We start from the raw sequence: 18507 nt of genomic DNA on the forward strand, positions 1-18507 counted from the left end.
TAGGCATCCACCGACAAAATAGAAGGTTCCAGAAGCCGCGTTAGAAGTCGGTGCAAATCTAGAAGAATCCAGAAACGGTAGCCGAACTTCCGGGAGGCATAACTTTTGAACCGTAGCTCCGATTGACGAACCGTTAACATTTTCGGAAAGCTCTCGAAGCGCTCTATAGCCCTATGGACAACTTCGCTCGTCTCCCATTTTTCGACCTTTTTCGAGGTCATTTAATGCCCCAAACCTGACTTTGAAGCATTCTTAGGAGGTCTCCAAAATTCGAAAAACTGCAATAACTTTCAAACCGTGGGGCCTTTTGACCTGATTCTTTTTTTGGAATGCTCTAAATCTCAATTACATTCATCTGGCCAAGTTGCACCTTCTAGGTCACCAAAATGATGGTCAAATTGCATGCTCCTATTTTTTCGAAATTTTCAAATACACTGATAGTTGAACTATGAGAGTTGGAACCTTTATTTGAGCCAAATGGGTATCCAAAAATATAAAGATATAAAATAGAAACTAAGTCTAAGTACATTTTTTTGGGTGACACATGATGACCCTTATACCTCTGGATGATGCTTGCCGCATCATAAACTATAACGTTCCGCCTCTGTTTCTGTTCAGATCCAACCTGATGGATGCCCTTGAGCGAGAACCCCTTGCCGAGACAAAAGACTCTAACGTCAGGGAAGCATTCCCTGAAATTATTGAAGATAAAGAAACTGTTTTTGATATGTCGACAGAGGAAAACGAACTTCTTGATTACGATTCGGCCAGGGAGCTCTTCAGGCCATTAGAAGAACCTGGGAATTCTTACACCAAGATAGTCTTTGGCAACAAAAGCTTTGGAGTGGACGCAGCCCATGTTGCAAAAAGAGCTTTGCAGGCTGTTCGGAAAACTTTAAAAGATGTGGAACTTTTTCGTTTTTACTTTGAGAGGTCCGAGGCTGAGGCACTTGAGGTTGTGCGAATAATTTCATCTGCTTTGGAAGGCTGCGTGCTGAGATCCTTGTGTGTTGCGCTAGTTCGACTGGGAGAGAAGGGCATCTATACTTGTGGGCCGCTCTTGAAGTCTCAGAAGATGCTAGAAGAATTGGGATTCTGGTGTACTGCCATTTCCGTACAATCTGCTACAGACATTTGTGAGTTTTTTCCATCCGTTAAAACTATTAAGCATTTGCATTTCTGTAACAACGTTATAGGGGATGATGCAGCAGAGAGACTTTCAGTGCTGGTTGAGAAATGCATTGCTTTGGAGAATTTCGATTTCTTCGGAAGTTGGGTAGGTAGCCGAGGTGCTAAAGCTTTAGCAAGAGCTTTGAGGCAAAGCAGCGGATTGAAAAAGCTCGATCTACACAAGAACATGTTTGGGCCAATTGGTGGGGTTGCTCTCAGCGAAGTCATACCTAACCATCTAAGTCTTACAGATGTTATCTTTGACAACATGCATCTAGAGGATGAAGGGGCCATTGCCATTGCCGACAGCCTCAAGGATGCAGCTCCATCTCTAAGAGTTTTTAGCGTTGGGGGAAATTATATCACGTCAATGGCAGCTCCAGCTTTGGCAAAATGCCTTTCTGTAAAGAACTTGCTAACTATATTTAATGGAGCAGACAATATACTCCGGGATGATGGATCAGTTGTAATATGCAGAGCCATTTCGGAAGGTCATGAGCAACTTAAAGAACTTGATTTGATTGATAATTGTATGACTGTTACTGGGGCCAAGGCCGCTGCGGAAGCTGTTACAAACAAATCCAATTTCAGTCGGCTTGACCTTGATTGCAATCCAATTGATGGAAGAGGAGTTGAGCCCATTCACGATGTGCTGAGAAAAGGTATCAAGGGTGATTCTGTGCTTGCCACGATGGTTTGTTGGACATCATACCGGAACCCATACAGCAACGGTGAGTTTAAGGAGAAACTGATAAAACTGAAAGTGAGGCATCCGGAAAAAAAGGAACCTGGAGCATGACAGTGGTAAATCAAGAGTGACGTATGGCATCATGACATATTAGGGCGATCTCAGATGCCCTTAATCCCGCTCTGAAACCCGTCAAGCATCTCCGCAGTTATAGCAAGCACAGGTAGTTTCACATTCGCTTCACAGTCTTAAGAAGCCAACTTTAATCTAAATTTACGAGCTTACCACATGAACTTGAGAATTCCCAGTTTTTGCTTCTTCAATTGATCACACTATTAACAAATTGGTGAACGGTGAGCTGAGGCAAACGAATTTGAAGTCGAATTACTAATTTTTCTTTTGGTGTTTGTAGAACTGTACTCAGGCCTAAAATCTGCTTTGCACTTTCAATATCAGATAAAAGTACATTTCATTTTCATATGTTTTGCTGAAATGAGACCATCATCTCCTGTTCCCCAGCTGTTGTGAATCTCCGTCCATGTCCGGTCTTCATTTTTAGTTATATGTCATTCAGCTTAGGTATTACAATTAACCATCTGGGCAGTAGTTTTCGATCAGTCGATTCAAATGAAAATATATGATACCTATCTAGGAAAAAATAATGTACATGATTGATCGAGCTGCCTCACTTTTCAAAAATCAGTAAAATGGTGATGAATTACCCTAAAATTCTCTGCATATTTGTGTACACAATGATTTAGAAACAAGCTTTATAATTTGGAAAATCATTGCTTTAATTGTCTTCTGGATTCTACAAAGGTTTAGAGGAGCACCGACTGCTAGATGACTTGCTTCATACATTTCAGCTTGCCTTATACTTTTAGCTTTCTAATGACTGAGCTCTACATCATTTTTCTTCTTCTATTGCATATCAATTGATAACCTACCAGGTGTTACATCAGAGTTCAAAGATCAAAAAATTATGATAGTATCTTCGAGTGTTTCACTGTCCCAAAGCAGTATATTGGGCTAAAAAATTACATCACTTTTAAGGCTATTTAAATGCAACAGCATCTAGATTATTCTTATCAAAATCCGAGGGTAAACTCTGATCGGTATCTGTATCATTGGAGTCGGGAGAAATGGTTTTGAAGTCAATGCCTTCATCATCTCTATATCCCTGCTTAGTATTCAGAGTAGAAGTTTCAGCATTTTGTCTCCATTGGCCTGGCTGTTTCATCTGCTGAATGAATTCTGCAAGTGTGACCTCAAATTCCTCCTTAGCTTTCGTTGTGCTGTATCTGTAAGCAATGTCTCCCTTCTCAATTGTATTCTTTCCTTACTGCAGGACCTGCAAGAATTTGCTTCCTTCATCTTAATCACCGTAGTAACCCACAAGGCAACATCGACATGAACGAGCTTACTGAGGGACTCAGTAAGGTTGGAAGGCAAGTGCATCATTTTTCTGAGCCTTCCAAATAATCCACAATATAGGAAAATAACGGATGGATCAGAATGTGGAATTTGCTGCTATTAATGTGTCTAGAGATAATATTTAAAGCTGTGAAGTTTTTATTAAAGGTGAGACCAAAAATCTTCCAAATTTCAGAGGCAATTAAGCAATTAAAAAAAATGCATCACTGTTTCAGGGTATCTGTAGACTGAGCATGGATTAGGATCACCCCTGAGCTTTTTAAAGGGCAGTTTATATAGCAGGAATTTCCACAGGAAACAAGAAATTTTGGGTTCAACAGGTCTGGTCCAAATGTTGGAAAAATATTTGTTTCAATCAGACTGCTGAGCATCAAGGAGCCATTTAAAATTGACGTGCAAGATGATGTCTAGGTTGAAAGTAAGCGAGTATTATATGTACCTGGGATTTAACAAGGTGGAGAGGAGTGTTGTCAGACCAAAATTGCAGGAAAGAGAAACTCTCAAGGGAGCAACAACCATCATGAAGGCCAAGACAGTTAAGGGAGGTTGAAAGGATGGAATATGTTCTCTGTTGAGAATTTGGGATATCCAGATCCGAATTAACTTTGTCACATGGGATCAGCTTACATTGAGGGAAGATATCATGAAAGGTATTGATAACTTTTTCAGCCCACTTCCTAGCTGAGCACCCCTGAAGCAGTGCAAGGGGTTTGCCTCCATGCCTGAGATTTTGCCACACCGACTTCTTACCACATACTAACCTTTTTCCTTTTGTTGGGCCAGCCTCAGAAAAAAGTTGCCTAACACATTTCCAGCTTTTCCAGATAGATTTGAATACATTGGAACCTGCACCACGATATTGGTTTCCGTGGCTAGTATATCTGTGTAGTCAAGTTCACTCCAACCCTTGGATCTACTAAGATGTGCCCGGGATAGGTTATGCCTAATCAATACTTTCCAGGGTTCTCTGCCTGTGGCTACTTTTGCAATGCATTTAACTGCTAATGCAATATGTTGTGTTCTGAGATCCTTAAGGCCTAGACCTCCTATCCTTTTGTCTCTGGCACACCATTCCCAGGACAAAACACGTATCTTTTTGTTGCCTTTACCATCTGACAAGAGGAAGTCCCTAATGATCTTCTAAATGAAACTGAATTGGTGCTGGTTAAATAACGAAGCAGAGGAGAACTAGCTGGAGTATGAGGAGAGAATCTTCTGACACACTTGGACCTTGCCTGCAAAAGAGAGGTAACTGTTGTTCCACCCTTTTAATTTCTTTACAATCCTCTCTTTAGCCCAGTTCCACATCTCATTGATGTTGGGGTTAACAACAAACGACATTCTCAAATATATGACAATATGGTCCGGACCTCCCCCTTCAAATTCATATTTGCTCCACCAATTTGGAGGATTGATATCCCAGCTCAACATAATAGACTTGGATAGTAATTTTGCTACCAGAGGCTACACAGAACAGGTCCAGTTTATTCATGAGGCAATCTAAGTTGTATTTTTCAAGATGCAAGAGAATAGAGGTGTCATCAACAGATTGAATATTGGAAACCGCATCCTTGTTAGGGAGACTGATAACCTTCACCCTAGGAGATAAGGAATCATCCCTAAGAACCTTCAAACCTAGGAGATAACGAATCATCCCTAAGGAAGTAATGCAGGGAGTCTGCAGCAATGACATAAAAGGAGGGGGCCAACTGACATCCTTCTCTGATAGATTTGGTTAACTGAGAGAACTCCGATCTAACCCAATTGACCTCAACAGCTGCCATGACACCATGCAGAAGAATTGAAACCATCCTAAAAAGGGTAATCCAAGAGCTTCCAACATCATAAGAATGTACTTCCATTCTATCCTATCATAGGCTTTTTTGTAGTCAATAAGCAACATTCCTCCCTGTTGTCTGGATACCTTGGCGCATTCTATGGTTTCCAAACTGGTGATAAGATTCTCCAGGATGTATCTCCCCTTACCAAAACCAATTTGAGTGTGGTTGACTATCTTTGCTAGTACATTTTCAATTGTAAGGGATAGGGCATTAGCAAGGATTTTATACACAACAGTAAGGAGGGTTATGGGTCTCCAGGTTTTAATTAGAAATTTGTCCCCAACTTGATGAGTCCAACATTAATAACTAGTTTCTGAGTTCCTTCCCCAATAGCTTCATTGTTTATGTTGAGCAAGTCTCTACTCACTCATTCATTGCTAGACTCGTCATTGAAAGTCCGTCTGGTCCTGGGGCCTTATCATTGGCCATCATTAGAATGGAATTCTTAATTTCAGCCTCTGTAAGCTCCCTATCTATCACTGTTGTGTCTTCCACTAACACCTTCTTAGGAATGATCCCCTTAAGTCTTCTTCCTAGCAATCTCCATGGGCTTCCCAAGATCCTTAGTTGGAACAACTTACAATACCATCTTGAAAAGGTTGTAACAATCTCCTCCTGAGCTGTGATAGTATTAGCCTTCTCACAGATGCAAGAAACTGTATGGAAGAAAAAATTAGAACCTCTATCTCCCAAAGTAAGCCAGTTGATCATGGCTCTTACTCTGACCCCCTTTATTTTCTTGTTCTGATCCTCCTGAGGGAATCTCTACAATTCATCACATTGCTAACCAGGTTTGGGTTTGAGGGGTTATTCTGGACCTGTAACTCAGCATTCTGAAGAGCTTCCACTAACTTACCTTTAGCCCCCCTAGCATCTTTGGCTCTTTTCCTACAAAGAGCTTTCATCATGTTCTGCCGAGATTCTGTAGTTTGCACCCATCTAGCAACTTCAGTCTTTTGCTGGGCAATATGATTTTATACCAGGCAGTGAGTTTTGCTGCCGTCAACACATTTTCATCCTTTAGAAGAGATCCTTTCTTTTTGATGGGCCTATCTCTAAGGTCAGGGACGAAGTGAATACAGGAGAAGATAGGGTGGTGATCTGAGAGTGTAAAAGGATGCACCCTCACACAATTGTCATCTGGGGGCGGGGGACAACTGAAAAGCAAGTTGTTCACATAAAACTTATCTAGCCTGCAGTAAATCCTCGTCTCCAATTTGGAAACTAGACCAAGTAAACCAAACTCCTTTGGGTTTACTCTTTTTGTTTGCTAAGGCGTTAGAGATTCAGCTTGCTAACCATTCTGCTCTAGAAGAATAGCTCATTGCCTTTCCATTTAAATCTAAGTTCCCCACACTTGTCTTGGGGTCTCTCTACCATGATAAAATCACCAACGATGACTCAAGGTATGTTATCCACATCTGTCATCGATTTTTATAGATCATTCCCCTTGTTATAATCGTTGGGGGCGTAAACTAAGCAAACCCTAAATTTATTGCTATCAACAAGGATCTCACTCAGATGACTTTACTGCAGGGAGAACACCCCCAAGACTAGACAACTCTCTTCCATTCAGGGCCAAGAAGAACAGAAGTCCCTCCTTTACCTCTCTGGTGTTTGGTTGGAAAGGCAATTTCAGTTTTCCTGATGCATTTCAGAGCAATGTCAAGGGCAAAGCCAACTTCTTTAACCTCTTGCAGCATAAGGATATCAAGAGCCTCTTCACAACATATTTCCTATCAGAGAACTCCAGTCCTCTGACATTCCAGGAGGCACAATTAAGCTTCATTTGTATATTAGCTTGCTCATCTGTCTCCATGGGAGTCTGAGAGCTCTTAAAACAATCTGGAAGCTTATTTCGTGGGGTTTTGGAAGGCTTACAATTATCACTGAGGAGAGCTGGCCTACCTCTTTTCCTTCCAATATTCACACCATCAACAAACTCCATAGGCAACTGATCTGTCTATCAAAACTTCTGGATCCTGAGTAATCCAGTTCAAGCTTTGGTGGTGTGTCAAGACTGGCATTTAACATCTCCTTATTATGACATAATAAATCTGTATTCTCTGAAAGCAATTCCTTGGAATTATCCTCACATGAAGCATCTGGAAGGAAGGTTGTAGGACTTTCAATGGCAAAAGGAGGTGAATATTCTAGTGATGATGCTGAACAAGACTTTGGCTTTCAAATTGAGGATGGAATTTTGGCATTTAATAGTGTTAATGTTATAATTCTGTCGGATAAATTATATTATATATATGAGATATATAAATAATATATGACAAATATTATATATGGAATAATTAACTTATGTTAAGAGCGTATATATATATATATATATATATATATATATATATAGATATATATATATACTTGTGTTATAACTATAACTAATGTAAGTTAATATGTTAAAAAGACATGTCTCTTCAAAAGACATGCCTCTTTATTTCACATATATATTCATTTGTATAATAACTTGGAAAACTCATAAAATTTCTACAAGTGCTATTACAAGTTATAGATCAAATTAATGGATCCTATCATCAACATGGTGTCTGAGCTATGTTCCTTTGAAGAAAGCTTTACTGCTTAAGAAAGATCCTAAAGACCTGAATACTTTGATAGAGAAACAACTTTTTACTTTGATAGAGATATGGTTAAAACGAAGAGTCTTAGAGACGATTCAATTGAACAGTCAACAGATAGAAGAATTAAAATATAGGCGTTGTTAATATGCTTGGACTCCTCCATTTAAGGTTGGGAGAGAATCACATCCTTTATACTTTGCATCGAAAGGAATACTCCCACGTAGATTGGGTGCTAGGAGAAAGGGGGAGAGAAAGAGAGGGCAATGTTGTTTCCGGATGCAGAAGTAGATGGAGAAGCAAATGTAGAGAAGGTGGGGAGATGGCAGAACCAAATCATTGTGCGTGGTGAGTGGTCTATTGGGCAAAATGTTTTGTGGGATAACACACAAGTTGAACCTGACGGTAGGAAATATTCCTTCATTCAATGTGGTGCATGATAAATGGAGGCCTATCTAAGTGTCAATCCATTTCGGTCTTGACTATCTTTGAAACTAGTGGCCCATTCCTTTGAAGATTTTATGACTAGCATTTTGAGTTCACCCGCAGCAGAAATTGTGGTTGGTAAAGCCTGTCCTCGGCATATGTCATTGGTATTGAAGTTGGTGCACAAAATAATTAATACCAGATGTAGCGTCGTGAGTTTTGGGCGCAATATCTTTACATAATAAATGCAAGAGTTGAGCGCTTGATATTCACAATGAGGCTCATTGCAGTGTTATAGGAATTCCTTCATGGTGAAAGACTATTGATCCATACCATATATAGCATGATAACTATGAGTTGTATGCCATTCATAGAAGAGCGGATGGAGTAGTAGTAGTCTGAATCGTAAATTAAACAGTCTTTCTAATTGGCCTAGGTATCGATCAAACAACTACCCACTAACATTCAGGTTAGATACTCGTTGTGGACAAATTATGGTTTGTGGCTCAACAAGTATTATCATGGAATAGGCTAGGATTGAAATCTACCTTCTCAGCAAATTGCAAGAGGGTTGTTCACTGTGTTCTCAAACAATCTGATCACATATATGCAGACTTGCTAATTTGATCGGCAAGTATCTATAGGAGATTGCATAGACTTATTCATCACGGAACCTTCAACAATAAATACTATGAGACATATGGAAGATCCATCATTCGGGTCATGCTTGCAAATTATGGTACAAAATAACAAATGGAGACTCCATTCCGAGTTGGTCAAATTAATCAAGGCCCCGTATGGATGTATCTTGTTGTATAGGTGAGAAGTTTGATTGGCATGATATTAAGGATTAAGTTGCTTGTATCGGTCTAGTATGTACATGCAATAAAACAAAGGATTGTGGTGGTGAAGTCACATGATTGAGAAACAAAGTGCGACAAAAAACTATATAATATGGTGTCTACAGAAACTTTGTTTGGAGGTAGAAAAGTAATTCAAAGATAAATATTTGAACATAAGTTCAATGAATCAAGGACTTCAACAATAGTTTAATGTTGTGTGTTCAAAGAATTTTGGTCGAGCTAAATTGAGGAGGGCATCAAATTATTGATGAAACATCATACCTTAGGATTGATCATGTGAACTTCTCACCATGAAGTTTTTTTGTAGATGCCTTCTGTTGTCAATGAAGAAGCCAACTTGAAGACTATCGTGGATATGAACAGTTTTAATCTAAGTGAGCATCATTACTTATTCAAGCTGGCATTGGTTTAGTCCCTGTGATATTTGGCATGAAGGATGCTCTACCAAACTTTTAGAGTAGGAATTGGATGTGAAAACATTTTGCAGGGTTTACCAACTGCAATGCACATATAATTACATTTGTTGGCAGTTAACAAATGTTGAGCGTATGGAGTTATTAGAGCCTTCTTATTATTTTGGAGGTAATGTTACTACAAATTTATCAGACTTTGGCAAGGAAAGAAGTCACAACATCAACTAGGTAACAAAGAGATCTCTGAATCGATATTTCATCTCAGAAGTCAGATTGACATAGACAAGTAGCTTCCTAGATTGATGCCATCACTATTAATTGAGGCAATCATCAAGTGTCTTTTAGAGAGATGATAAAAGCATTAGGGTGACTGATTAGTGTTCAACATTTGATTGTTGTCTGGATGTAGTATTATGTTGGGTTTGTGACCATGGTGATAATCTTTAGAAAAGTTGAACTATTAACAAAGGTGGCTTCCAAGAGTTGCTATGTTGAGAAGCAAGTCTAATCAAAAGAATGTTGTTGGAACTTCAAGCTCGAGTTTATATTGATTTGTGGAAGGCAAGTCTGAGCATCCATTTGAAGATTCCTGACCCTTAGAACATTTTTTTGTGTTCTTGGAGGACTTTGGGTGTCATTTTTGCAGAAGGAAGATGAATGATGTAGCAATTGACTATGTAGTATATGAGTTCTTGAGTTCTATGGGATGCCTTAGGGACTCTGATTACTATAATGATGTGATTCTCTGCTAATGTTGAAAGCTTGTTCTAGTTGCTCTTGTATAATTTCTTTGAAATGAAGAAAAAGAAGAACACAGAGAAGTTTTCCATATGTGCTGTGATGCAAAATTACTCTACGATATAAGAGTGAGAATTTCACGTTGTAGGGGGGGAAATAAATAATGTTTCATTCCCATTTTGAACTATCCTCAAAAGGGATATGTCAAAGAGGAGACACCATCAAGGATGTTCTACCAGGAAAAGAAGCTTTAGGCATGCTACTAAATATTGTGCAAAACTCTACCTTATGACAGTAGCTTCAAAGAAGTTTTTAATCTCAAATTTGTTAGTCATCTGATGATGATACTAGATAATGTGAGGATTTTGAAGTGAATATCCTTGATGATTATGATTATGAGAGGGAGTCTGACAGTTCATTAGAGGCAACCTTGGAGAAAGAGAGGGAGTAGAAAAAAAAAATGCTTCAATCGAACTTTTGATGATCTTGGTTCAAAAGGAGTAGGCCTTGTTGATGGATTCAACACTAGTCATAAACTATAACAGCTAAAGGACTAATGATTAATGGGATGAAGTCTCATGTATGTAGGCTGGAAGGCCTTATGCTATCAGGGTACCCATTGAACTAGGGAAGCATGACATGACTTGCTACCAAGAGGTTAGAAGGATGATAACAGATTCAGAGGAAGTCTGACAATTCATCGGAGAGAACCTTGTGCTAAGAGGTCAAAAAAGTTGATATCAAAATAAGAGGGAGCTTTGGCACTTTATTAGTAACCTTGACAAGAAGATGAAAAGGTTAAGTGTTTCTTCATGAAGAAGAATTTTCAAGTGAAATCCTTTATATTGCATTCTTGTCTATGAGAGATAAGCTTGAAGTGGAAAACTTTATTCTCTGATATGTTTTATGGTGGATGTTGTGACAACACCACATGACAGTATTCGTGGAGACTTCATGCGAACTTTTGATGTCATACATGTATGAGCCTGTCCCCTGTGTACATCATGAAGAAGTGATGACTTTTAAATGATTATCACTTGTATTAGGAGAAGTTATTGAAAGATGACGACCTTACAGTAACTTGTATCATGATATACATTTTTTGTAAATGTTGAAATAAATCATGAAAGGCTTTATCTTATAAATCAACAACTAGGCGTTAGATGTTATTAATTTAACTATCTACGAGTTGTTTGTATAGATATATTTTAGGTACTTGGTGAATATCTTGCCTTGATATTCTGATAGGCCATTACCGCATTGAGTACTTGGTGAATACCATTTAGTTGATGTTCTAATAGGCCATTACTCAGCGTACTTGGTGAATATCATTTGATTAATGTTCTGATAGGTCAATGCTCATGTTACCTAATATGATTTCAAATAGTAATTGATGAATAGCACACGTTGATATTCTGATAGGTCAATACTTATATGATATCATATACTAGAAATCTTTTGATCAAAGATTTCATGTGTATTACTCTTGAAATATTACCTATGGTGCTATATCTATGTGTTTTATCCTTCATCATTAAAAGGGAGTGTTGTGAGGTTTTCACACCATCGCCCCAAAATTCTTTTGGGACCCCCCTTTTTTTTGATCGCCTCGGCAATAGTTTTTTTTGAGTTTTGAAAGTTTTGAGCCTTGGACACCTTCAGGCCAGTGGGAGGGACTTAGCTTATTTTCACCTGATTTTTTTTAACTTGATTTTCCAGAGCCACCAGTTCTATCATTAGGCCGAACAAATTTCAAAGTTAATTCCAACTTGGTAGGATAAAATTGTAAATTTTGTACTTACATGTTTTCTTTTGAAAATTCGGATATAATTGTGTAAATTTGGAATAATTTTCAAAAATGAAATTTTTTGTTAAATCTGGTCTTTTGGAAAATCTTCAATTTTTGGTGAAGAGAGATTAATTTTTGTGATGATGAAATCAAATTGCAAAATCGATTTTTAGGCTCTAAGAGAAATGATTTATTTGTGTTAAAATGCTAAAATTGCTTAGCTAAATTGATTGGAATTAAAATTGCAAAATTTGGCTTTAAATGGGTTAAAATTGCCTTGAAAACTTTTTAGCCTTTAATGATTGGTAATTTAATATTGAAAAATGACTTTTGGTTAGCCAAAATCCAATTTTAATGACGTATTAATTACTAAATCCTCATTAAATGGAAATATTTAACACCCCAAAGGCAATATTTAATTTCGTTTTGCAATTTGGAACTAATTGACAATTTAAAAAGTTAATTTTCATCATGGAAAAATTAATTTTGGTTAAGTATTTAATTGTTGGGCCAGATTTGGAATTAATTATTTGTTTTTCTTTCTCCCAGGGTCCAAGTCGGCCAGCTAGGGAGGGTTTGTGGAGTTGGCTATAAGAGGAAACCCCTTCCTCTTCTTTCCTCACTTCTCATCTTCTCCTCCTTGCTTTTGGGCGATTTTTATTTTGAGGGCAGATTCCTCCATTTTTTGGGCAAATTTTCTTCTTGGAGCAGCTCTTTGGTGTTGAGCGATTTTTTTTGCAAGGCAGTTTTTTTTCCATTTTTAGCGATTTTTGTCTTGAGGGCAGATTTCTCTTCCATTGGCGATTTTTCTTAAGGGCAAATTTGGCCCTTGTCTTGGGTATTTTTGGTGGGAAGGCAGATTTTTCATGGTATTGGCAATTTTTTTTGCAAATTCTGATTTTTTGCAAGGAGCTGCGATTTTTGCCCTAGGTTGGGCGATTTTATTTGAAGGTGAATTACATGATAAATTTCTGATTTGCAAGTGGATTTGAAATTCTCAAGGTCTGATTCTAAATTTCGAAAAGTCGCTGTCCAACTATTGGTTAAGGTAAATTTTAATCATCTAGAGTTGAAAGGGGTCCTTAAGTTGACATCCTTCGTTCGTTCTAGTCTAAGGATTGTTTCCCTTGGTTCTACTAGCCCCTTGGTCCACCACTCTACCATCCCGTAATAGGGCGACAAGATGGAGGATGTTAGTGCAAGTAAGAATCCCAAGCAGACAAACACTAAGAAAGACAAAGAGGATATGATGCCTAAAACACCTTTCTTCTCAAAAATGAAGCGAATAACCGACACTGATATCGGTACAGTGGACATGATACGGGTGAAGGACAGACTGAAGGAAGGACAATTCCCCTTGGCAAAGAAGATACATAATGAGATTGCACATCACAGCCCAGGTGTTGATACTTCCATTACTACCATGGTGAGCGACATCAAAGCAACACTTGATTTTGAAGATATCAGAGAAGAGGATATCAATGAGACAGGACTTGGATCGAAATTGGATGAGTTAGGAAAGGTTGCTATCAAGAAGAAGCATTTGGGCACCCTTTCCTCTCTCAATGCTTTTATTGGATTTGCAAGAGAATATGAGAAGGATCATGAAAAGATACAAGTAGCAAGCAGCGTGGTGAAGTTAGCGGAACTTAGGGCGAAGCACACACCTTGCCCTCCTATAGAAGAAGTTAACGAAAGGCTAGCTAAGTTCATTGTCTTAGCTAAGAAAATGAAAGAAAAGGGAAGATTTATATTAGAAGATCATTTGATGTAAGCCCAAGTGGCAATTTCTCTTTCTTTTAGAATAGGACAAGTGTCTATTTTTGATTGGCCACCATTTTGGTGTCTTCTCATTGGTTGCAACTTTTAGACTTTTTTCATTAGCCCATTGATGAGGTGGCAGCTTCTCATTGGCCGATAGGGTGGCAACCCTAATTAGGGTTTTTAGGATCCAATTTGGATCGTTGATCTTGTTTTGATCTCCATCGTTCGTTGTATTTTTGGCCCCTATATAAGGCCATTTGCTCTCATTTGTAAAGGGGTCGGAGAAATTGTTGCTAAGATAATACCAAAATCGCTCTTTTTTTCATTGTTGTGACTTGCATGGTGATTAAGAACATTAGGTGTTATTGCATAGTTTCTACTTCCACATAGTTAGATTTCTTTTCAAGTTGTTAAAGTTGGTTGCATTTTAAGTTGTTTAAGCAAGGGTAAAGTATAGTAGCATTGGTAGATGTTTGATAGGGATTAATACTAGACCACTAGCATTTTAGCGGCTATTTGGGAAGCCTTGTGTGGTAAACTAGTTCATTTTCCTTTGAAGCATTGCATCTATGGAGGTGGGGCCGCTGGTTAACCTTCATTAGATTCGATCCCCATCCATTTGCTAGCCTTCCATTCATAGGAGTAGGAGTAGGAGTAGAATAGTGAGTAGCTGGGTAGTCTAAGTTGAGAGAAGGAAGTTAGAGAAGTAAGTCAAGTATCAGAACACACCCATTTGCCCTTCACCACCATGGCTTTCCCATTAACATCATCATTGGTAGACACATCCTCCATCATCACCACCATCAACATTATCTGCCACCCGCATATTTCACAAACCGAACTACGATCTCCATTATCCCACCAAAGCCTAAGTCATCTTTGAATGAACAGCGTAAGGCCGCCTACGTGATTACCAACAAATCACATCGATAAAACTAAGTGAGTATCCACAGGTGTAGGGAACATTGGAGTTACTCTCATATCCCATGAGCAATAGCTTTTCAAGAGAGGAATTGTATGTTTGATACTCCGTATCGGACATTCAATTACTAATATGTTATGTAGTGATACAAAACTTGCATCAACATTATTTGGTGCTAGAAGGAGGGCCTGATCGAGGTTCATTGGAAGGTTGAATTGAAGTAGAGATTGATGAGGAATGAGCTTTCAAAGTTAGATTTGAGATGAGATATCTCTTTTGTTGATGCGAGTTTTGTGTCACTACATAACATATTAGTAATTGAATGTCCGATACGGAGTATCAAACATACAATTCCTCTCTTGAAAAGCTATTGCTCATGGGATATGAGAATAACTCCAATATTCCTTACACTTGTGGATACTCGCTCAATTTTATCGATGTGATTTGCTGGTAATCACGTAGGCGGCCTTACGCTGTTCATTCAAGGATGACTTGGGCTTTGGTGGGATGATGGAGATGGTAGTTCGGTTTGTGAAATATGCAGGTGGCAGATAATGTTGATGGTGGTGATGATGGAGGATGTGTTTGCCAATGATGATGTTAATGGGAAAGCTATGGTGGTGGAGGGCAAATGGGTGTGTTTTGATACTTGACTTACTTCTCTAACTTCCTTCTCTAAACTTAGACTACCCAGCTACTCACTATTCTACTCCTACTCCTATGAATGGAAGGTTAGCAAATAGACAGGGATCGAATCTAATGAAGGTTAACCAGCGAAGAGTAGAGACATGTTCCTTGACAATTTGAAAGATAATAAATCACAAGGATCTCACACTCAAGGTGCAACAACACAGACTTAAGGGAGGCCTCATCCTAATTCGGTGCATGTAATCCAAGACGCTCTAGAAGCGAATATGACAAACTCGTCTCAAGACATCTCATACGGAGAAGTAGGAAGTTCTACATAAGAGATTGCATATAGCGATATCAGTGAATTCAACAGAAAGCCGAGACCTCAACTAGTTTACGTGGCTTAAGGATCAATGCCAACAGAGCAACAAACTCAAAGGAATCAAGACACGATAAACGATAAAGAAAAGGCAAAGAAAGAAGAGGCCACTCAACTGACAGATTTCGGAGTGAAGCCAAAGCAAGTGCATAAGACACCCATAGTGTATTATCAAGGAAAAGATGAACTAGCCCCATTCTTGCTATCAGTAAGGATGTTCGGGAAGTTGCTTCACAATTGCTTGATAGATTCAGGAGCATCAAGTAACATCATGCCTTTGAACATTTGCAGAAGATTAGGAATTACACCTTTGGGCTCCAACAAAAGAGTTACTCAATTGGATAAGACGGAAGTGCCGGTAGTGGGTGAGCTACACAACATACACATGCAGTTGGCATCTGATCCAAGAATGGAACACATGGTAGACATTTCCATGGGAGATGTGGCCGATACCTATGGATTGATCCTAGGTAGAGATTGGGCTAGAAGATTGAATGGATATATGGCAACAGACTTCTCTCACATGTGGCTCCCATGGAAAAGACTAGCTAATCAAATCAGAATCGACAACACCCCAAGGTTGAGATTGACAATCGCGGAATATGAGGAACCAAACGAAATATTGTTTGTTGAAACAAATATGAGCACCTACAGACCAAAGAAGGCAGAAGTTTTGACCATGAACATCATAAGGGAAGGAAAAGATTCCACCAAGATCTTGATTGAGTCAGATCCAGATGCTTAATCCGATGAGGGTGAAGGCATGTTTGAAAACTTTAGGAACTTTGTGACTAGAACTGTACAGCAAGGAATGGAGTCGGGTAACCGAACACCAGTGAAGAACTTATTATTGCCCAACTGGTGCAGAATTCACAATGCATTCCACTCGGAGTTATCTTGCTCCTTGTGTACAGTGGCCTCAGAACAAGTGGAAAAGAGAATCCTAGGGGCTCTAAGATGAGAAGATCAACATGGCAAACAGAAGGTTGAGATTCAACGAGTTGATGAAGCAAAAAGCAGCGTGATGGGTGAAATAAAGAACCAAATTACACCACCCAATGCAGAAATAAAAGAAGATAAGGAAACAGATGAGTCGAAGAATTTACAAGAGATGAAGTATCAAGAAAGCAATGGAGTATGGACTCTAAGGTTCGATGGTTCCAATACTAAGCAAGGAGCCGGAGCTGGATTCGAGTTAGTCAGCCCAACAGGGGCAACATATTTGGAGACACACAGATTACAATTTCCATGCACCAACAATATGGCGGAATATGAAGCATTGATTCTAGGCTTGTTGTGTGCTATCAAGAGAGGTGCCAAAATACTCCATGTACTTGGGGACCCATATCTAGTAATTGAGCAGATAAAGCAGAAGTTCGCTTGCCATGACAAAAGGTTGAAGAGGTATAGAAATCGAGTCTGCGATTTGATAGAAAGCTTTGATACCTTCAACATCAAGTTCAGCTATAGAGCAAACAATCAAGTGGCAAATGCCTCCGCACAGACTGCAAGCTCACTAGCACCAATTAAGTTGGATGGCTTGAAGAAGTTTAGGGTTAAATTGGCATCGGTTCCATTAGTACCAGACAATGTCAAGAATTTCCAGTTGTTAGAAGATGATAGGCATATTCTCAAATTCTTGACCAATTCAGATGTCTTACTGCACAAATCGTTGATGGTGAAGTGGATGAAGAAGCAAAAATCGACGTAGGAGTGATGAGCCTAAAGACCAACACTATTCCAAAGGGAATGATTGAATTGGAAAGGCTATTTGACAGGGACCATGGTGCAAGAGCACCCACATAAAGTATTTAGGTCAAGTTTTATGCACGTGTCGACTCGAGAAATTTATTCTGATTTTGTCATTAGGATAAGATCTTTTCTTGGAATTTGTTTAGATCATTGTGGGGTCATTCTTCCCCATTTTATATCAATCTAGAGTATTCTATAGACTGTTTTTCCTATTTTGTAATAATCTAGAATTTTTCGTAGACCGTCTTAGCAAGTATAAATAGAGTTTTAGGTTTAGGTTTAGGTTTAGGGGCAAGTCTTTGGAATATGAAATTACGGGAGAAGAAATTTGTAGGAGAGCAAATGTATTTACTATTCATTTGAAGAATTAATTAAGAAGAAATTTCAATATATATTTCTTGCTGGTGCTGGTTCCTTTTTGATATTGCTTCCGTTGAATTTATCTCTACATCATTTTTGGTATCAGAGCTCGGGGGAAGCTCCCGAGGCAATTAGATTTTACGTCTGGATCGGAGTTAGAAGCTGAAACATCAAACATGGTCACCAATGCTGAACTGGCAAAGAAGATGCAAGAATAGGGGAAAATCAATAAGTGGTTATCAGATGAATTTGAGAAGATGAAGGGCCGGATGGAAAAGAAAGCAAAGGTTTCCTCAGAGCAAGAGGAAGAAGGGGAAGAAGAGGATACCCCTGAGCAGGAGGTGCTTAACTTACCTGCAGACTGGAGATACTTTATAGAAGCCCTTGAAAGAGTTGGTAAGAAGGATGCCAAGGGTGACCTACCCATCTTCTCAGGAAAGATGGATGCTGGTGCTGTTGTGGATTGGATAGAAGCCTTGAACAACCATTTTGAATGTGAAAATATAGCAGAGAAGGATAAGGTAAAAATTGCCAAGTCAAAGTTGAAGGGACCAGCCCTCACTTGGTGGAATTTCATTCAAGGAGAAAGGGTCAAAGAAGGTAAGAACATGATAACTTCATGGGAAAGGATGTGTGTCAAGGTGAGAGAAACATACTTACTTGAGGATTATGAAATCCAACTTCATTGAAGGAGATAAAGTTTAAAACAAAAGGAGCTAGATGTCATTGCCTATATTGAAGAATTCCAAAAAC

At 38.9% G+C, this 18507-nt stretch overlaps 1 protein-coding gene across 1 annotated transcript; it reads left to right on the top strand.

The window, feature by feature from the left end:
• Nucleotides 1-547: 547 nt before the first annotated feature.
• On the top strand, nucleotides 548-13784 carry LOC149545457 (RAN GTPase-activating protein 2-like). Its single transcript, XM_089790667.1, has 2 exons — nucleotides 548-2081; nucleotides 12497-13784. Exon 1 carries the CDS (start codon nucleotides 548-550, stop codon nucleotides 1967-1969), a length of 1422 nt encoding a protein of 473 aa, XP_089646793.1. The 3' UTR covers nucleotides 1970-2081; nucleotides 12497-13784.
• The last annotated feature ends 4723 nt before the right edge of the window (nucleotides 13785-18507 follow it).

This window comes from Cupressus sempervirens, chromosome 7, assembly GCF_028749045.1.
Source record: "Cupressus sempervirens isolate cs-2001-9-10 chromosome 7, ASM2874904v1, whole genome shotgun sequence".
Taxonomy (NCBI): domain Eukaryota; kingdom Viridiplantae; phylum Streptophyta; class Pinopsida; order Cupressales; family Cupressaceae; genus Cupressus; species Cupressus sempervirens.